This window comes from Erpetoichthys calabaricus, chromosome 5 (genome assembly GCF_900747795.2).
Source record: "Erpetoichthys calabaricus chromosome 5, fErpCal1.3, whole genome shotgun sequence".
Taxonomy (NCBI): Eukaryota; Metazoa; Chordata; class Cladistia; order Polypteriformes; family Polypteridae; genus Erpetoichthys; species Erpetoichthys calabaricus.
The window spans coordinates 62,162,533-62,185,561 of record NC_041398.2 but is presented as its reverse complement, the minus strand read 5'-3'; the positions used below and the strand labels follow the sequence as shown (position 1 = coordinate 62,185,561).

The 23,029-nt window shown below is 34.5% G+C and overlaps 1 protein-coding gene across 1 annotated transcript in view; it reads right to left on the bottom strand.

Moving 5' to 3' along the window:
* polr1a (RNA polymerase I subunit A) overlaps window positions 1-23,029 on the bottom strand; it is a 131,513-nt gene that overhangs the window by 19,417 nt on the left and 89,067 nt on the right. Inside the window, exons 24-32 of the mRNA XM_028801579.2 lie at window positions 20,482-20,693; window positions 19,368-19,535; window positions 16,513-16,648; window positions 15,148-15,305; window positions 13,838-13,967; window positions 7,611-7,727; window positions 6,169-6,438; window positions 5,097-5,297; window positions 2,297-2,414 (exon numbers count right to left, since the gene is read on the bottom strand). Coding sequence (XP_028657412.1) covers window positions 2,297-2,414; window positions 5,097-5,297; window positions 6,169-6,438; window positions 7,611-7,727; window positions 13,838-13,967; window positions 15,148-15,305; window positions 16,513-16,648; window positions 19,368-19,535; window positions 20,482-20,693 — 1,510 coding nt within the window. The remainder of the gene's footprint in view (window positions 1-2,296; window positions 2,415-5,096; window positions 5,298-6,168; window positions 6,439-7,610; window positions 7,728-13,837; window positions 13,968-15,147; window positions 15,306-16,512; window positions 16,649-19,367; window positions 19,536-20,481; window positions 20,694-23,029) is intronic.

Below are 23,029 nucleotides of genomic sequence, written 5' to 3'. Positions count from 1 at the left end.
AAAGAGATCTTCAGAATGAGAAAATGCCAGTTGTGGTAAAACTGTCGACCACAGCAACTGCCACTGAAGGTGAATAATAAAAAAAAAAAGTGTGTGATGATCCAAAACTTCCAGTTTAGTGTAACAGATTAAATATGGCTGAAGGCCCAGGTTTTGAACAATGGGTGCCATGGCTTTTCTGTACTGAACTTTATAGGGATTGAAGTTCGTGAAAAAGGTAACTCGAGATCTTTCAAAGGTAATATTTTGGACAGGGCATGCCTCCTTGATAATTAGATGGTGGACCAAAAACCTCAAATATGTGATATTAAGAGGTGGAGGATTGACAGAACACGCTCATTTACTATATACATGACTAGTCTACATGATCTTGGTCAGGTAGGGAGGCGAGTTTGAAAGATTCCTGGACCACTTTGGCCATATTTGTGCAAGAAAATACATTGGATTGTTCTTCTATGCACCCTCTTTAAATTGTCTCTTCAAGCCCAGTCCTTTTGCCTGAGGAATTTAATCTCTAAGTTGGTAACTTCTTTATGGAGCATGATCATCTCCGAATCGTGACAGAATACTGTGGGCTGTAGAGCTTGGACATCACCATTCAATTTCACCTGCTCTTTTTAATAGCCTTCAGCTTGGCATGTACATCAGTAAAATTTGCCTGCATTGTAGTATGTTTTGAGAAAATTTCTTTTCTTGTAATAGGATTTCGATGACCGATGCTGCTATTTATTGTCATGATGAAATATGCGGATTGGGGTCTCCGACCAGAAGATGACATTTATTCTCAATGACAGTGTATAGTGCTTTGTACTTTACCCATTAAATATTACAAATGGGATGGGACTGAGAATCAAATAAGATGTTTTGTTTGGTGCAGGAGGGCTGAATTCAAACCCTAGCCAGCCATCACAGTGAACTCAACATGAGCCAACAACACTGACCAACTACATATGGCTACTAAACGTGGGGGAGGGTTTAACATCTGTACTCTACTGAATGTAATGTAGACCACAAGTAAGATAGCTGTTTTGAAATATTAAAGGCAAAACATCATCAAAGCTTTATCCAGTAGTTTCACAACTAAATAAACCATTACATGAATCCACTCATAAAAACATTTTTCCTTAGAAGCCAAGAACTGTTGTCAGTCAGTCAGCAAGTCAGTCTGGGACATGTAACAGCTGCCATGCCCATTTATGAATGTAAAGGCTGACCTCCCATTTCAAGGTAGTTTAACCCCATATAAAATGTTTTTTCCTGTGTGAAATATTCAGATGTCTTTTGCTTTGCATACTGTAAATTAGTACATTGGTGGCATTTCCTTCCCAGGCAAGAAGGCATCTCCTTATTGGCATCTCCTTCTGCAGGTTTACTTTTACCTATTACTGCTTGACATACTCATGACCATATCTGAATGGGTACCAGACTCCAGATTTGGGTCAAGACTAAAGCTATTAATTTAGCAAAACACCTCACTAATTTGACAGAACAGAATTAAATCTATTTAGTCTTGAGCAATAAAGGCTAAGTGAGAACCTTCTTCAGGTACTGTTAACTGTAAAGATATTAAATAGTGCCATATTTATTAATAAGTATAAACAAAGCACAGTTCAGTATAGAATCCCATAATGTATTTATGATACAAAGTAAGGAACTTTCATTGCTGAAGGAGTCAAATGAATCTGAAACAAACTAACAACTCATGTTGTTGAACAGTACCAAAAGGCTTTAAATACTGAAATATTGAGATGACTCAAATGAAGAAAAAGAGTAATATGAATTTATTTTTTTCATTCATTTTTACAGTTTACTATGTTTATATGATAATTTCTGGTGAGTATGCACACAATACTTTTGTGACTGGCTCTTAGTAATTTTTCCCCATATTCATTTTGGTTCTGTGGTTTCCTGCTGTGGCGTTAGGCATCATTTGAGGTTATGAGCGAGTTATCTCACCTGGACTTGGAACAAGACATCAAAGTATATGGGAAATAAAGGCAGCCCTAATTACATGTTGCATTCCACCAAAACATAGACATTATTCTATAGAAAGCATGTAATAAAGTTCCCAGAGCCTCAGCAGTCACTTAGAGGTGAACATAGACTTTATGATTTTTCATAGTAACTGTGAAACTGTTTATTTTTTAACAAAAGTTGTTTCCTTTTATTATCATTAAATGCGATTAATAGTATTGAATGGTATTTTATTTGACAAGGTGTAGAGATCTTAGACCTTGTCAAGAGAAAGTGGGCTATATGAAAATTAGTGGAACATTCACACGGTGAAGAGACTTACCATAAACAGCAAATACATCCTTAATCTCTTTTTCAATAACTCTCATTGCAACTTCAATTCCATAAGTGTTGGCCATGGCATGTATATCATTTGAGTATAGGCGGTTTAGGTCAAGAATCTGTTTATAAAAAAAAAAAAAAAAAAATCATAGCAAAAACCAATCAGGTAAATGGTCAAAAAAATAATCATGACCACTTTCTGAGCTTAACAGCCCAAAAGGTTAAGGCTGGACCCTTACAAGCATGTCAGTTTAAATGCAGTCTCTTTGTAGTCTTGCAATTTCTATGTATAGGAGAAAGATGCACCCCTGGCTGTTTCTTGCATTGTGTTCCAACTTATTCTGAATCTCTTCCCCCTTTACCTGTGTCCTTCAAAATAAAACCTTGCAGATGATAACTGGTTAAAAAGATCATAATTTTAACATCATATTATACATGAAGAAAGGTGTTGCTTAGGACTAAGAGAGGGGAATACACAGAAAATAATGTATGTTTTATAGATGAAACAAAAACAGTCTGAAAGTAAATGACACCCAGATTCACAAACACAGAAGTGAATCATAACGTAGCTTTGCAGGGCCAGAGTATACATTATATGCCTAGAGACAACCATGAATAAATTTGGCTCAAATGTGTGTATAAACCAATTAAGACAGTTCACGGATTGCAACATTTCTAAACAAATCCAATGCATCATGAAGGTGGAGCTCAAAGTAGGAAAAGAGAAAGAGCAGCCTGTTATGATGATAAACCATCTATGGCTGAAAAGTCTTTCAAAATTATCCCTGTTAAAAACAGAAATGTGTCACATGTGAAGGGAACATTTTATTTGTGTTAAGAAATAAGCATGGCCTATTGCAATGGAAAAGCCATTCTGTTGGACAAGATTATCCTATGGGATTCAAAGACATCACAGGATGAGTGGTAAAAGTGAGTGATGTAGTTTGCTCAACACTACAACAAAACACTCAAGAGTATTTGTAAGGTTGAGAGAATTGGCAGCTACGCCAGTGAAAAAATGAACTCTACAATTGTGCGTTCGAGTTAAATGGTGTGCTCACACATCCAGTAAAAAAGACCTGAAAGCAATGAGCCACAGAGGATGCAGTTTTCTGTAGATAATACAGAAACAATACATACAGTACAGAACAACTTGATTTAGTAAATTTGCTTAATGAATCTGATACCAGCAGAACCAAAGACCACAAACAAGACAGCACAGAATCCAAGTTCTATCTGCAAGCCTAAACGAATAACTAAAGGTTATAATTATTGTCTAATTGTAAATGCCAAACCAGAACATGTATACAGACCACAATAGTTAATCAGACAATATTCGTAAGACATAAATTTTGAAACACTACTGTTAATGTTGCCCTAACAAATTCAATCAATTTTGCAATCCATTAAAATGTTTCCCTTGCTTGTGTTTTTGGTTGTAACCTAAATGTTTCAAGTGAAGTAGAGATAAGAATGGATGTTTAGAGTACTGTATACTTATTGGACCAACCAATGCAAACAATAATCTGATATAAAGAACAGCAACTATAACCAGCTGGCAGGCTAATAATCACAACAGTTTAACAGTTTGTCATAATGGAATGGATCGAGCTTTCCAGCCTTTGAATCTTTTCTATGAAACTGGTTACCTGGTTCCAAAAAAAAAATCTGCCAACAGGCAGGACACTTAGTCATGTAATGTGGAACATAGACTAGCATCCTATGCTTTAACAGAAAATTTTCCAGAAATTAAATAACATTAAATGTCAAAATAAGTACAATTTTTCTATAATGCCTGAGTGCTGTGTCCTTCTTGTACCTATTCTGAGATGTGTGGAAAAATTTTATAAATAAGCAGTAGTTTTCAAGTATAGCCTTAGGCTCTCACTGTGGCTGCAGGATTTTGTCCCAACTAGTTTCTGTTATTTTGCATTTACAAATGTACAGGAGTGTGAGATTCACAAAAAAGTGTGTTTTTCTACAGTTTTCTCTCAGAGTTGTAACTGTATAATCAGAAGCCTAATAAACAATGCTGAATGCTAAGGGGAAGCCATTATTTCTGAAATCCAGTTGTGTGCCTATTAATAAATAATGGATTAAATACACGGAACATTAAGAAGTAACTGAGAAATGAAAGCGTTAAACAAATATATAAGTAAAAGAAGAAACTGGTTAGTGTATATTTTATATATATATATATATATATATATATATTATATATATATATATATATATATATATATACACAAATAAATAAAGCCTGATATTAACCATAACATTCAAAAATTTGCTTACTCCAATTCAGTATCATTGGGGGCTGGAAGTGTAATCGGAAAAGTGACAGCCAACCCTGACAGTACACTGCAGAAATCTCTCATGCATACACCCACACTTACTCTCTTAGGATCAATTTAGAGCTACCAATTAAACTAATCTGGATATCTTTTATGGAAAGAAAGCCCATGAAGACACGGAAAGAACATGAACACTCCACTTAAACAACAAGAAACACAGGGCACCCAATCAGTTAAGGCAATGCTAAACATTTTATATACTGTAGATATAATATAGATTTTAAAAAATTCAAGAGCAATCTGGTACCACAAAATGTAAAATCTTTAAATCATTCATATTATAGTACAACATGGATATAAAAACACCTTGATTAAAAGTGAACTGGGGAAATAATGTATTACACATTTTTTTAAGCAAAGCAATCTTTAATTTCATGGTATGAAGCTTTGCAAAGTAAAACGTGAACTGCAGTACAGAGTACTACACTTTGAAAGATAAATACTTACATCACTGTAGATAAACAGCTCAGGCAGGTTGATACCTTCAGTATTTAGCATAAATTCTCTCTCTCCTTTATTATTGGTCACTTCATTCAGTAAACAGCGGTTAAGTCCTTTGGTTTCTTGCACCACACAAGTATTAGACAGGGACACCACAAGTGAAGTGATATCAAAGTACCCTTTCATAAGAGGAAGCTTCAATGTGATCTGAAACATGAACAAACAGTATTTTAAATCAAGCACTATAAAGTAAAAAAAAGATGCATTGAGCTCTGCGTTATTCTAGTTTTCTTTATTTCACAAAATAATTTTCATGGCAAAAAAACCAAATGAAAATGGGGAAAAAAAAAGATCAGAACATATACACAAAGTATTTTACATAACATGAATATCTGATTCAGCTGTATAAAGGGTCAATACTCAATCCACATAAATGAGTATTACAGAAATAAAACTGCAGTAGACCGAAAAGCTTGTGTGTGTCCCTAGTCCTGTTACATTAATGAAGTATCTATCTATTACACTATTTAAGAACTCTTGTCAACACGTGCAGAGTGAGTGCTCTTCATTGATCTTCAAAAACAGGACAAGTGAAACAGCTCAATGCTTAGGACTCAAATGTATAGCAAGCAATATGAGCACAGTAACTAAGTGCAAATTAAGTTGTATTTAATTTTTAGAAACTAAAAATTACAGCAAATTAGCGGAATTCTTAAACAAACCAATATTACTACATAAAGATTTAAATATTTGTTAGCTTTAGCAGTTGCATGTAAATGGTTAGTAGACTAGAACCTTTGTTGATTTTACAAAGGGTATCTTGGAAATTTAGTCTTCACTGGTTTCATTGCCACAAATTCATAAATAAATACAAAATAAAATATAAAGAAATGAAATAAATAAAATACATTCCCAGAAAAATATTAAATTCTATATGCATCTGAATTATCAGTTACACAATCAAGGAGGCAACTCCAGTAGAACTGTTTTTTAACACCCTTTAACGGACACACAAGGATAATGCAAATACTTCAGTTATAGAACCAAAAACATCTGCACAAGCTGGAGGGAGACATACCTCACACCAGAGACTCTCTTTGGTGTCATATGCATAACTCTCAATTGCCGAATTAATGCCAAGAACTGCATTAATCCTCTCTTCATTCAAGAAACCCGTATTCATTTTTTTATCAGTCTTAGTATGTGGAGTGTTATACTCCCAATCACCCTGGGTGGTAGCATTTTCAGCAGATAAATGTTTATCTTCCTGAGTTACTTCTGGAGCACCTTCCTCTTGGTCATCATCATTTTCATTTGATTCTTCTCCTTCCTCACTCTCATAATCAACCTAAAAAATATGTTTGCGAAATTAAGCAATATCTTAATTTTATATCAGGGATGAAGCCACTGCTCTTTTAAATATACATAAACGATCATGATGAAAATACAAATTACAAATTGGTTACGTTTGCAGCTGATGTTCAACTAGGTAAAACACAGATAGTATAAAAATCAACAAAATATTTATAAATGGACCTGGATCGAATTCACACTTAGGGAAATTGTTGAAGATGAAATTTAATATAAAGTTATCAAAGTAGGAGGTGAAGTACTAGATATAATTTTGAGACTCCTTACAAGAAAGACCTTTGTGAAATTGTGGAACATTTTGTCCACTGGACTGTTATGCACTAGTGAAACTAGTATGGCATTTATGTCTGTATATAACAAAAAAAGGCATAGTTAGCAGTACAGAAAATCCAAAGAAGAGCAACTAGGCTCATTTCAGGACTGCAATGTATAAACTATGAAGAAAGTGAATAAGATGAACCATTTCAGTTTAAGCAAATGGAGATTAATAGATGACATGATTGAAGTCCTCTGAATTATGAACAGAATTGGTACTGTGAGTCTCAGCTGATATTTTAAAGGGAGTTGTTCACAAAGAACATAAGGGAAATTGGTTAAAAGTAAATCTCACCCAAACATAAGACATTTTATCAAAACCTGAAATCATTTTAATTTGGAGAAATTAGGTGCATGGGATTGATGAGCTTCGTTAGTCTGAATGGCCTGTTATTTTCAAACATGGTCTAATACTAGTTTTTTTTCTACATTTTAAAAGTTATGTTTTCCAGAAATATAAGAACCAGAAAATTGCTTAAATATGTATAATACAGGACAGTACTTACATGCTTGACAAAAATTATTTTTCATGCTAAGTAAGAAAACTCCAATTTTATACGAAAATACAATGCTGACTGAAATAAGTTTAAAATAATACCCACTCTGGACTTCTCTGAACTATAATGGTTTGCAGTGTCTGCTATCACCTGTCTAAAATTTGCTTAGAGTCAAAATGTAATTAGACTTAAAAACAGAAGCAACAGTAGTTTTAAAATGATATAACATCAATACTAAAATTAGGCAAAACAAAGTACAAACAGACATCATAAAATCATGTATGCCACCATATATAGCATATTTGTAACTGTGCAGTTTCACCTTAAATCAATTTACCTCTTCCTCTTGTTTTTCTCTTCGCTTGGCTTCAGTAGCATCAGCATCTCCCTCATCTGCTACAGCATCAACTATTTGGGCTTCCTCTTCAACTTCTCCTTCATTGGCATCATTGGCCTAGATACAAAGTTGTAACTGGTAATTTCATGGCTCAACAAAAAGAAAAATACATACCAGCTGTGTCTTAGTTATACAGCGTAATATTTTTTGTTTTAGTCGGCATCCCCTAGTGGTGCTAGTCCATATTGCTTTGATAATGTTCATTTTAACCAGTTTTTATTCTTCCCTCATTGTTATAGTCAGAAAAGACAAGACTTGATATTTCAATAAAAAATAAACACATGCCAGGTGATCAACAGTGTTAATAACCTTCTTAATATTTTCCCATGCTCCTTGTCTTGCTGGTACTGGTAATTACAAATGCTACAAAATGTTGTATAGTAAATGCTTAAAGATGCATTAGCCTAGTCAAATGAGTTAGACATTCACCTGTTTGTGAAAAAAAAAAACCTTCTAATGTTAAACTCTAACCTGTTTGTGAAATATTTTTTTCAGCTTCTTATGCTTAAGTGTGCTAATTCAAAGCTCCACAATCACAGTTTGCTTTCCTAGGTGAAACACTCCAATCACGCCTTTTAGAGCACCCATCACCAATATTATGTTACTGGATCATTTGATTTCGACATCAATTCACAATTTTTTTTCCCTTTATTTCTTTAAAAAACTTTTATACTAAGCTCCTGCATAACCAGACGCAGAGAAGCCCTATGTTCTATGCTAAAACGTAAACTTGTTTTTTTTTAAATAATTAAACTATATACCATAGGTGTTACCTGTATATTTTTATCAATAAAATGAAATTCTGTAAGCTTTTCCTTATAATGCAAACTTTATCAACTAAAATATGTAGAAAAATGCTTTTCTGTAATTCATGTCATTAAAGAACACAAAATGCTTCTCAATTAAAAGCTGTCATACTGATAATATGGATTAACATTTTAATTATGCAGAGATTGTTTCTTACAAAAACGTATACTGTATGACACACACAAATAAACAATAATGCACTACAAAAAAAACACACAATTTTATCAAATGTTCATAAGAGGTTCATCAAGAAGATTCAACGCTGAAATGCTTAACAAAATTTACACGTAAAACATATATTTTGCTGTTAAACTAACAAGCTTAACAAATAAAACTCTTCTTTATCTAATTTAAAAATGTGAGCTCCTGTACTTAACACAAGTTTGCTCACCATCCAAACTCAGACAGGTATTGTATGTTTTAATTAAATAACAAAATAAAAAGGCCTGAATTAAAGATATCTTTTCTTTCTGTCTGACCAACGGCATAGGACAACTCCACCAATTCCTTTTTCTCAATTTATTACTCCATTTTCTTTAATGTAAATTTTAATATTCAAGTCAAGTGGCTTTATTGTCATACCATCCATACACAGTATTGCAGTATATAGTGGCAGGAAATAACGTTTCTCAAGACAGTGCTGCAAAATATACAGTACATAAACACAGGACTTATTATGATATTACAATACTGTAACAGATAAATATATAAAAATATGTGAATATATAGTAATAATTTAAAATAGCTAATAATAATAGTAAAATTAATAATAAAAAACAACAAATGTACTGCATGTAAATTTGCTACTAGAGGCAGACCTGAGGGCAGGGGGACAGAAGAGAGTTCAGAGTCTAGACAAGCAAGGGTAGAAGCTGTTGTAGTACCTAGCAGAACTATTTTGGATGCTACAGTAATTCCAGTCTTCACTCTCTCTGGTAAATTCCTCCTTACTGCTCTCTCTGTTTACAAGAAGTTTGTAGTAAAAAAAGAAGCACTCTAGCTCAACTACCAAAATACCTCATGTGAATGGGCACTATAACAATTTACTATAAAAGTTTCAAAAGCAGATGCTGAAAACATTTTTTTGTGATCAGCCAATTTGAATCTTATGTAGTAATAATCAATCCATTTAGATCAGCGGCCAATTGACTGGAGCATTACTATTTCCTACTCACAGTTTATATATACAGTATATTAAATCTGGTGACTGTTGAAACTACTTGCCTCAAATGCCACTAATCTTCTACATATGTATGCATGGTGAAATGCCTTTCCTGCCACAAATGACTGATTCACTTCTTATCTTTCAACAGATTATAATGGACAAAAAAAGTTAATAAGAGGAGGAAGTCATAGTTACTGCAAGGTGTACTCATCAGCAAACTGCAGCTTGTTCAGCTTCTGACTATACAGCTAGCTTTTATCAGATAAATAAGCCTCACAGCTGAAAAAGCTTCTGGACAATTGAAATTCAAAATCAATATTGCATACTTAATTGTTAAGGAACAGATACCATTTCCTAAATTAATGATTTTTTTCTCTTATCAAATGTTTTGAATGTGTTAAAATTTGGTGGAATTGAAAAAAGTTCTACAAATTGAGATGCCTAATGCCCGTCATTTCCTCTGTTGTAATTATTAAATTTTTACTGAATTCTCTATCACTCACATAATTCATTAATCCAGTATTTTATGGCTTTTTGCACATTGGTATAGCAAATACTGTATGTTTAGTAAGTGATGCATTTACAATCAAAGTAAAAAGTAATTTATGTCTAATTCTCATATAAAACATGGTCGTATCTTCATGTCAATCACAATAATGAACAAACACATCTCCTATAACTAAAGATTCACAGATTTTCAGAGAATTTTTGACCATATTGAATAAATCATTCAAACTGTGAAACTGAAGGTTGGAAAAAGTAAGTGAACCCTAAGCTAACTGCAGTCAGAATTTAGCACACCTGGAGTTCATTTAATGAAACAAGTTCAGAGGTATGGCCTAGAAATACTTTGATTGAAAAAAACTACAAAGTTTGAGTTTTTGATAAGAAGCATATCCAGATGGGAATCATGCTTCGCACAAAAGAGCTACGATCGAGAATTGTTAATCTACATAAGGCTTGGAAAGGGTTAAAAAGTCATCTTAAAGATTTTAGATATTCATCAGTCTACTGTTAGGCAAGTTGTCTATAAATGGAGACAATTTGGTATTGTGGCTAGAAGTGGGCACCCTGCCAAGATGACCCCAAGAGCACAACGCAAAGGTAAAGAAGAACCCTAGAGGTAAAGAAGAACCCTAGAGTGACAGCAAAGGACTTGAAGAAGTCATTAGAACTGGCTAACATCTCTGTTCATGAGTCAACTATACGCAAAACAATGATCAAGAAAGGAGTCCATGGCAGGACACCAAGAAGGAAGCCACTGCTATCAAAAAAGAACATTGCTGAATGACTGAAGTTTGGAAAGTACACTTGGACACTCCACAACGGTATTGGGAAAATGTTTTGTGGAGTGATAAAACCAAAACTGAACTATTTGGGAGGAACAAGCAGAACTTCATTTGGCATAAAAAGGGCACTGCATATCAACATCAAAACATCATTCATACAGTAAAGTATGGTGGAGGGAACATCATGATTTGGGCCTGCTTTGCTGCATCAGGGCCTGGACAGCTTGCCATCATTGAAGGGAAAATGAATTCAAAAATTTATCAACAAATTCTCCAGGATAATGTGAGGGTGTCTGTCCATCAACTTAAGCTCAGAAGAGGCTGGGTGATGCAACAGGACAATGACTCCAAACATCGCAGCAAATCCACAGCACAATGGCTTCAGAAGAACAAACTCAGCCTTTTGGAGTGGCCCAGTAAGAGCCCAGATCTCAGTCCTATTGAGATGCTGTGGAAGTACTTGGAGAGAGCCTTACACAGAAGACAACCAAAGAATATGGAAGAATTAAGGCAGTTCTGCGGGGAGGAATGGCCTAAAATTCCCCCCGCATAATGTGCCTGTCTGAGGTCATTGCTGCCAAAGGAGGGTCAACCAGTTATTAAATCCCAAGGTTCACTTACTTTTTCCACAACAACTGTAAACGTTGAATGCGTTTGTAAAATAAAGACATGAAAGAGTAGAATTTTTTGTGTGTCATTGGCTTAAGCTCATTGTGTATATCAGTACCTGTGACTTAGGATGAAGATCAGATCACTTTTTATGACCAATTCATGCAGTAAACCAGATAATTCCAAAGGGTTCACATACTTTTTACTTTGACTATATGTTACAATACATTAAAAAACTGCACTTTAACAACTGCCTTTAAATTTGAGGTACAAGAGCTCCTAAAAATAATGAAAGTCCAGTCCCTTGATAATATATATACACACTGTGGAATATAGGGGACGTACAGCTCACTAAACCTGGACACAGACAGGCACAGTGACACATAAAGTGCAAAAGCAACACACTTTTATTTATCTTTCTTCCCATGGGAAACGCCTTCCCCTGTTTCCCAGCGATACAACACAGTCCAAGCACTCAAATCTTTTTCTTCTTCTTTCTTTGATTCTCTTTGTCTGTCTCTTTATCTCTGCTGTCTCCTATCCTCTCCCAGCAATCATTGTCCTCCACCTCCTCGAACAGAGTGAGGCGGCCTTCTTTATAGTGCACCCGGAAGTGCTCCAGGTATACTCTGATCCACTTATGACAGCACTCCTGAGTGTGGCATAAGTGATGCAGTCCAGGGCTTCGGGACTGTCCTTTCGCCCCTTTGTGGTGACCACGGGCCCCAGCAGGGTTGAGCTTCCAAGCTCCAAGCCAGTGGCCCCGATGGTCTCCCTCTTGTTTTCTGGGGGAGGTATTGCCATGCACCTGTCCTCTCCCCCGGTCCTTCCATCACAGGGGCATCCTGGCTGGGTAAGGGTCCCAGCCATCCGCCACAACACACACAGACTATATAATATATTTTGAATGCCCTGCTAAAGACTGATTTAATTGAAAGTATAAGCATCTCCTAAATGGGTATGCATTAAAACTGTTAAAATTGTGCAAATACCATCCTCAATTATTCATCATCATCTGCAACTTGATAATTATACTCTAGATAATTATTTTCCAACTGGTGCACTGTTGAAATAATAATAATGTTGTGCCCCTGTATCCTGACCTGAGAGGAACACACTACTCAGGTGGTCAAAACTGTCTTGAGAATGATGGGACTACCTGGAGATGCAGACATAAAAGTAGCTTTGTGATTGCTGTTTTGCAAACTAAGCACTGTAGTAGCCCGGAGAGGTGTCAGTCCAGCTGCCAGGGTGCGTGTTCGCCAGCAACTCTCACAGAGCTGAGGAACAGTGGGCATGTAAATGCCTACTAAGTGCTGTGTCTGCTAGCGCTAATCTCCAAATGGATTTTTTTGACGCCGTCTCCGGTAGTCAAGACCCTTCAGACAGTTTAGCATGTGTATGACATTTAATGTTTTTGTACTTGGTAGAAACGTGGTGTGCCTTGAGATTTTTTGGGTTACAAAGTGTGCCACCACAAAAAAGTTTAGAAAACACTGCTGTAGACCTTAGCTTGTGGCACACAAAAAGTTCTTAGTAGCAGTTCTCTTGTCTAAAAACTGGCATCATGCATTACTTGGGTGGTTATGTTGTGTGCTTTGCATAAATTAGCGAATAACTGCAAACTGGAATAATGGTTAGCCACTGCAAGCTACCTGACAGACTGGCAAGTTAAATGCAGATGTTCTAGAGCCACTAAAAGATAAGTTTGCACTTAGGAGGTACGAAAATGATTACATCTTCTTACAGAAATGTGAAACGGGGAGAAAAAAATGTATCTTCTCTAGCACTGCACCAGGACTGAAGTGATCGCCTCGTTGCCTGCCCTGGATGTGACAATATTTTTTAACACGTTAAACTGGTCACTTAGCTTGGAGACAAGATAACTGAAGCCACCACTTCATGATTTATGTTTTTGATCACACTTAAAACTTGGAATCTGGCCTTCAGAGGCAGTTTAAAACTTTTAAATTTACATTTAAGGTAACATTGGTCCCCATTGCATTAAATTTAGAATATTATTTATTTTATATATTATCAGTTCAAAATCTATAGTGCATTTGGAAGATATTAAGACATTTCACTTTCTTCAAATTTTGTTATGTTGCACCCTTATGATAAAATTGTTCAAATTTTAAATTTGTTTAATTTGCCTCATCAGGCAACACTCAATATACCAGAATGACAAAGTGAAAGTGATATGTTCCATTTTTGTACAGACATTAGGAGTCATAGTATTTTAAATAAAGCAGTCTACCAATGCAGCAAACAGTTTTTGAAACAAAAGAACATCTTACCAGGTTGACTCCAGTGTCCTCTGCATCCATGTCCAAGTCCCTTTTTGAAGCTTTAAGAACATTAACGGCTTTAAAAGAAGCCAGTTTTGATGTTCTCTTTTTAACTGCATCCAATAATTTATGAAAAAACCTTAAGTGAAAAATAAAAATTATGTTAGTGAAGAGGGATACAGTATTTACAGTTGCTTCCTCACAGCTTGAGAGTCTTGGTTTCTAGTTTCACACCTCGTTACAGTCTGTGTGGAGATGGCGCACTGTTACTATTACCTTTGGTATGTGGGGAAAAAAAGCTGGAGTGCCTGGAGAAAAACCCACAAAGTTTTGTTTTCCTGTCCAATAATGCTAAATACTTTTGACTTGCCATCTTTTAACTTTCTTACTTATTTCCAGAGGCATTTTACATTTCAAAATTGAAAATATATGTAGATTTTGAACTGCTGTTTTGGTTTTCTATCACAGTCACTTTGCACCTTTTTAATAGCCAAGGTCAAACTGATGGTTCCGTTGTCACTCTGTAACAGCTAACAGTCACACTGCACTAGTATTTAAGATGGCGATAAGCACCTCTGGCATCCTAAATTTTGGATTTGTGAAAAATACATAGATCCAAAAAGAAACCAAAAACAACAATAAATCAAAAATAAACTATGGGTATCAAGACTGATGTTTTTTGTTACAAGTTTGTTTTTGGGCATTTATTTTATTTATTTATTTTAATTCTGTACCTTTGACATCAATTATTCTGTTTTATCTCCTTTTAGGAAAACAAGATTATGGATGGGTGATTACACAGCCATATACTCCCCAGCCTCACCTGACATTCTTTTCTGCTTTTTAAAATTCATTTCAGAGAACATCTTATAATATGTATGTAAACAAAGATGAGTCAATCCTTAATCTCAATGCTCGTTAGTATGTAATTATTGGCACGGTCTGTGCTATTACAACTATCAACACATACACACTCACATATTTAACCTCAATTGTACTCAACTGTATATAGATCAATGCAAAAACCATTCTAAGGTGGGTTGTGGTTTGGGTGGGGCACTGTAAGATGTTTAATAATATAACTAAGACTTATTGACAAGCCTGAAACAGAGCATTAAATTATCTTAAACATATTTTTTAAAATAATGTTTAATAGGAGAATGTAAACAAGTGACAATGTAAAGGTCATTAGGAAAAACCTTATAGGGCCTGAAATTTTATAGGGCCTTCATTTCATTTGTTAAATCATTACATGCACTGTGTTCTGTACTTTTGCACAGCTAATTATACAAGGCAAGGAAAGAGGATGACACGTTTACCTAGATTCCATATAGTGAAGAATCTGGTTTGGAGTCAAGCACTTGTCATTTTGGTAGCACTCATATGGCAGAAAGTGGAAAGTTATTCGGTAAACTCTGCGTCTGGAAACTGAACTCCTCACTTGTAAATGTTCTTCAACATCAACTTTATGCAGAACCTATTTAAAAAAAAAATAAAATAAAATAAAAAAAACTTAAAAAGGCAATTCAAAACCAATTAAAGCTTGTCATTTGAATGGGACTATTGTATGTCAGAAGGATACATTTACAACAGGATACTCACCACAATAACCCTAAAAATCTATAAACCTGATGTCAGCCTTAGGAAGTAAGGCTTAAAATACAGGTAGGTGACAGTGCAACATGCAACTTAGGAAGTCAAATCCACTTATGTAAAATCATAAAAATAACCCCTTATAAGATCCTTATTTAAAATCTTTAAAAAATACACAATCAATCAAAAACCCTATAAACTTTATTAAAAAAAAAAAAAAATCTGTATGGAATGGTCCAAAAAGTACTTCCATGTAAATTTCACTTTACTGATACCACAGGAAATTGCCTAAGGGAAAGTTTTACAATACAACACAACCAATTGCACTGCACAATAATATGTAATAACTACTTATTATGTATACAAATAAATGAACAAATGTAGAATAAAATAAACAGGTGAAAGGAATTAAGTGAAAAACATTAATAATATTTAATTCGAAACTAAACACATTGGATCAAATGAAGTAAACAAGCTGTATAGACAGACAGTTTGGTAAAAGGGGAGGCTTAATACCTCTTTCTACATTGACCTTTACACATCTAAGTATGTGCTTGTGTTTGTGTGTATTTATTTCTTTCTCTTTATTATTCAGCATATGCTCTAGTAGGACAAACAAGTTGTCAGCTACAGTATCTTCACTTTCTCTGAGTGTGAGCATGTGTGCATTTGCGTTTGTCTGTGTGTGTGCATACATGTATATTAAATAGGTTATGTATCTCAAAAACTACATCTGCAAAAATCTTATAAATCAATTGGCCTTGTCCAATAACTGAACAGAGCAGACTGCAAAAATCCTGATTAAATTAAACAATTTCTATGGCAGTTATTATTCCAAATAGCACAAATAGTACGCACTGGACCAAACTGGACCATAAACAGTGGGCCTGGAGCCTGTAACACCACAATCATAATGCAAAAATAATTTTAAAAAGATAGGTGCTAAAATCAATTTTTTGAATGCTTTGAACATCGCTGAATCTGAGCTTAATCTGATAGCAAATTTGACTCTGTCACTAAATGTCTATTTACATAGAAGTAAAGCAAAACATTAAGAGAGATACTCAAGCATAAAATTTAAAACAACAAACCTCTGATAAGCAAATCCTGGTCAAAATTTGTTTAAGCTTTTTAACTTTCTTCAGTGCTTTCTTGGTATTGATTACCGGGACACTCATCATTGGTGTTTTGATATTGCCACTGGCAACCATCAGAATTTCACGAAGCCTTTAAGAACAAAGTTTGACAGCAAAAAAATAATCAAGGTGAATGGAACAACATAGTTGAACACAACATTACATAAATAAATAATATTAATTAATGACAGATCTTTTTGGATTTTGCTTTAGAGCGTAGTTGGCTTTATTCAGTGTTAATCTCGTTGATAAAAACTAAGACGAAAAGTACTTGTCAACGGCATTTTTTCAGGGACGAAAACGGAACGAAAACTAAATAAAAATGCGCCTTTAATCACAAAAACTAAGACGATTACTTTTAAAATAATTGTTGACGAAAACGAAACAAAACGAAAATGTTACAGACAGATGAACAGACAGTGTGTGAAGTTCTTTGCACATCTCTGTTAAACACTTGACATTACACAATAAATAACAAGCATGAATGCAATGGTACAATTTTAAAAATGTACCATTAAGCATGCTTGTAATTGGATAACACTAAGTTTGGGCGCCATCAGGAAATCATCACATCAGCCAGAATCCCACTCCACTCCGCTCTGCTATGTCGGCCAATGTGATTCTCAGGAGAAAAAAAGTGGTCAGACATATGGACCAACTTTAATTACAACACTGACAAAAATAAAACTCTGTGTAAGCCATGTGGAATGAAGCTCACAGGAAAGAACAACACAAACCTGAAGAGTTATCTAGAGGCGTGCAATCCTGAGATTCATGCCAAGGTATGTAATGTTATCTATGGGGCGATTTGCCCAACACCAATACTGTTACCTCTGGGTTTCATTCACCCTGCTAATACTGATGTGTCAAGTGCAACTGGGGAAAACATGCTTATTAATAAAATTTTAAAAAGTCAACACATAGACACGCACAGCATTTTCTTATTGCCAGTTTTATATCCCTTTACAAGTTACTTAAGAGAACAGATTGGTGCAGCTTTGAGAGTGTAATCAGATCCGCTCAGCCCCAGAAGTGAGTTTGAACTGTTTAGCTTGTGGTGTCACGCATTTTTTATGGCATGTGAAATGACGGGGGATTAATCGCTTTTAATAAAGTGTCCTACACTGTCCCGATAAAGGAACAGAAACTTCGCAATTGTTCTTTGAGAGTAATGAGCACATCTACAACTGTTCCTCCACATTTTGCAACTGGTAGATACAGTCCAGGGTTGTGGGTGAAACCACCTTACATGCTTACACATACACATAAGGGCACAGTGGCAGTAACAACAACAGACATAGCAATTAAACAGCAAAGCTGTTTAAAAAGTGACTATTTGGCTTGTCGACATCACCGATCTGCGGTGGGTTGGCACCCTGCCCAGGATTGGTTCCCTGCCTTGTGCCCTGTGTTGGCTGGGATTGGCTCCAGCAGACCCCCGTGACCCTGTGTTCGGATTCAGCGGGTTGGAAAATGGATGGATGGATGGACATCACCGATGAACTGCAGCTGCTTCATTTGTTAATACTAACATAAAATATATTTAAGATTTTTGTCTTTGAAGTGCTTGAAGCATATTTCCCAATTAATATGATATGTATATGTACAGTACGACAAAACAGCACTGCTTCATTGCCGACTACGACTCTGAAGACACTGAATTTGTATTATTTGTTTGGATTTCATGGACAAAGTAACATTTATGAGCATAACCCCTAAAATGTGAAGAACGTATTAAAAGCACTTATGTCATATACTAGAATAGTATGTTAGTGAACGTAATGCAGTCTCTCAGTTATGATTAACTGACTACAGGTAACTTTTGTAATTGTGGATTTGCATACAGATTAAGCAATAACAAAGTCTGATCACTCATGTCAGACACTTTGGAAACAGCACAGCAAAGGTTCTTTGACAAGAGTTCTGAAATACTGGAAAATAAATTATGTATAAAAAAGACTTATCCGTTAAATGTTACTCTTTAGTAATTGTGTAAATATAAATCTTACAGTAGCAAAATGTTGCAAAACTGATTCCCTGACAAACCAGATTTTAGAAGTATTTGTTACAAAAACAGCTTTTAAAAGTAGGCTTAAATGCAAGTATCCTAAATTTTGGATTTCATTAATTTAACAGTACAGATATAATTTTTACAGTACTTTTCAGTTGCTAGAGAAAAAAATATCAGAATAAATTTAAAATGTGTACATGATCGGGTAAATGAGACAGTCCATGATGATCATTCTTTATAAGCCCGATGCTGAAATTAAATGTGTGTTGCTTGGTCCAGCCTTTTTTGGTAGAATCTTATAGCCGCATACTGTGATGACAGACCAGAGCTGCCATTATCTAACCAAAAGCTTTTGGAGTAAATCCTTTCTATACCCAATTATTCACTGTATGTTCCCTAATCACTATAAGTGGTTTGGCTCCTTAGTTTACATGTTATTATAATAGTTTACAGGTGAAGTATATTCTGTGCATATTCATATTTTAAAAGAGATATCCATCTGATTTTGATTTTTCGACTCATTTACTTTTACTTTTAGTCAACTAAAACCAATTTACTTTTTCTCGACTAAAATTCTTTTTTTTTTTGTTGATTAAAACTAACAATAATTAAATGAATAAAATGTGACTAAAACTAAAATGGAATTTAGTTAGAAGACTAAGATTAAAACTAAATCAAAATATATTAACACTGGCTTTATTATAGTATACCGATACTATTATTTTTAATTTTCTTTGTCCTATTTGGATTTAAGGAAGGTAAATCAAAACTTTTAAATGTTCAAACTTTAAAAATGTACCTGGGAATACCAAGGGTGACGTTCATCTCGCCTCTACCTGCAAAGTGAAATGTGTTCAGTGTCATCTGCGTGGAGGGCTCACCAATGCTTTGGGCTGCTAAAAGACCCACTGCCTCTCCTGGATCACATAAGGATCGCTGCCATTTAAGAAGCAGAAGAGTCTTCAGGCTATAATATAAATTGAAAAACATTTATGTTGACATATAAATTTCTTCTTCATAACACTGACCTCACATTCTTCTAATGTTCTGTGCATTCTACGTATCTTTTCTATAATACAGAATTCAGAAATTAAAACATTTTTTCGTAAAGACAAATTATTACATACAGATATAAACAGCAATAAGCAAACAAAAATAAACGTATCACAAATCAATAATTTATTAGCAATTTATTACAGTTACAACAGTATGTCAAAAAATTTGATGTATAACATACACAGTGTTTACAAGGGTGGATCATATTTTCTCATAAGGCTATTATAGATGTTGTACACTCTCTTCAACACATTTGGCACCAGCTTCTTTTGACTTTGGAAAGAAAACCCTCACAAAATAGTGAACGGCACAGATCTACTTGATTTTTTCTTGAGAAGTATGCAATAAACAGGCAGGTAATTAAGCATTATAACTATCTAAGATTTACAAGTTATCTGTATTAGTTTTGGGTCAGTCAGATTTTGGATAGCAAAAATCTCCATCGTACTATTTTCCCATGAATCACTCAGTCTCTTTCTTATGATGGAGTCAAGAATACTAAACTTGTTTGAGGTATAAGGCACAATATTGCTTAAAGTATAAAAAAAAAAAACAAAAACCACACTGATGCAAGGAAAAAATATTAATACCGATATCAAACAAAAACCCTCACATGTTTACGTTTTTATAGCTCTGTATTAAAAGTAACTACAGAAGCAATCAAGGAAGACTACATTCCATTCAAGATGGGTATATGGGTATAGTTTAAAGAGTTAGAAAATTTACATTTCAATTCCCAAACATATACTTGCTATAGCTAACCTGTTCTGCAGCCATAAGACAATGCATCATGTATTTAAATGTGCTTGAAAGATGTTAAAAATGTACATATGCAGATAAATGTTTTTTGTTTGTACCTGTCCAAGGGAATATCACAAATGCCAGAGCCGCTTTGCTGAGACTCACAATTGCTTATGTAGTCACTGACAATATTCAGGAATTTTTCAGATACTGAACCAAAGTAAACATCAGGCTGATATGCAGAAAGACAAGGATCTGGACATCTAAAGCTCTTCTTCAGATACTTTTGTCGACTTTTCTCATCCATCAAAAACCACATCTTTTGCAGCTAAACAAGAAAAAATGAAAATACCAAATCTTTTCTTTTAAGAGATTTAAAAGCTTTTAAAAACTCGACAAACATACAGTATACACTTTTTTTGTTGCTTCAGCATTTGTATTAATAACAGCACCCACAGTTCTTATTATGGTTATACCAAAACAGTGAAGAGAATATTATCTTGTAATGTACTATACTGTACAAATCTGTGCATTAATCAAACACACTAAAGGTTTTTATATGTATGCAAGATACACATTTTGTTTGCCATTCCAATTTATTCAAAAATCTTTCAAATAATATGAAGATGATACTTAAATGTTCTAAACAGGCTTTTAAAGACGTCTACAGTAATTTACTATGTTTTAGAGTATGTGAATCATTAACTGCAAAGATGGAAATCTTTAATGGGTTGGCCACTTTTAAAAAGGCACAAGGAATTGAAAACAGTAGAATCAGTAACTTGATCATTTCTTTGGCTGCTTTTCTTTTGCTTTTTTCACCCAGAAAATACTTTAAATAAATAAATCCAGACTAGCATGGTGACACAGTGGTGGATTAATGGTGGATAAATAAATAATACCACCAAAAAATAATACATTTCCAAGATTATCAGAGTATACTGAAATACCAAACAAAAGCTATAAAATTCAAATCATTAAGAAGTTCAGAGAACAAAGCTGGCTCTTATTTTTTTTTACCTAAAAATGTTTTTTTTGTATTTGCATCAAACAAAAAGTGTTAAAATATGCAATCAAATATGATTCAGTAAAACAAAGTTAAAAGTCTGGTCTTTCTGAAATACAATGTTATATACTACAGAAACATACAAAAATGTGTTATAATAAACCACCATAAAACTCCCACCATCACCCAAAAAAGGGAAAAAAGGGGCCACTGTGTTATAAAAAACTAATATTAATTAAAAAGATAGTAGTTTAGCAGAGAAGCAGGAGCCCAGAAGAACTATTTTAGAAATGCCCTAATCAATTCAGAAGCAAAGAAATTAATTTTTTTCTAGTTTTCTGTAATATATCATTTGCCCCTTCAGTCACTGAATGTGCGGATTGGGATTTTCTTTTCAAATAAGCACTGCTAACAATGCAGTATAGGCAATATTGTAAGTTTATCCCCAAATATCTTAAATCTGTAATATTTGATTTGAAATAATCATAAATCCTATATTACCTGATAAATACAAAAAATATTTTCCAAAAAGGGTTTTAATTTTTAACAGCCCCAAAATATATTCCAGAGTGAGGCCAAAGCTAACCAGTGTTGTTCACAATTAGGATCCAACTGCCAATCTGTGTTTTAGATTATTGGTTGTACAAGTGGGTCCTAGTATGTCTTGGTGAAACACACCTAAGCGATTAACAGTGTTGCACGATATTTATCCCCGTTGGAATCTGTGCTCATCCAATGAAGGAGGATCACCACAGACCATCTCTTCCTGATATTCACATTCATTTCATCAAGGGAAACCATACTGTGCAGACATTCATTCTTGTTTCATCAAGGGAGGGTGCACTTCCTCTAAACTCACTTGTGGGTCATGAATAAACTTAAGAAAAGCAAATGGGGTTTGCAAAACTCAAAGGCTGAGAAACTCTGTTTAAGATCATTTCAACATGGATGAGTGTGTCTTCTGTACGATTTTCAGCTGAATTACAGAATGTTTTGCACAAACCGAGGAAGGATGAAAGTTGTGAATTATCAAATTCCACTTCTTGCCCCAGTTACTGCTGAAGGAAGTCAAGCAGTGAGCACTGTGAAACTAATTGATAAAGTCTTGAAGTTTCCAATAATTTTCTCATTACTAGTTAATTTAATTAAGTGTAAGCATTGGCAAAGGATTAGAGAAGTTAGGCAAATTAATTTTTACAAAGTTCTAAACTTCTAAATATAAAAATAACTGTGCTGAAGAAATTCCATGTTTCTATAAAGAAGATAAAAATGTGCAAATATATTATGAATGTGAAGATCTCTTAAGGTTGAAATCCCTAATGAATTCCAATATTGTGTTGCTGAGGTAGGACTCAAATGCAAACTTATCCTGTAATGGGGCAACAGACAGCAGTCTTTCCGACATTGGTTTCATATTTTGAGTGTCTGAAGCATAGTCTTGCTACTAGTATACTGGTGGTAATTAATGACTAGAGCACAGACTAGACTTCTCACAAGACTTTCTTCCAGATCCAAAAAGGCAGGTGCACATTCATAACTTTCTTCTGCTTTCAATTGGGAATTAAAAATATCAATAACCCAGTAGTATACAATAGCTAAAACTCATGTACAGCCATGCCACCTTCTGCTTTTGATCTCTGTAATGTTGACTGTTTTAA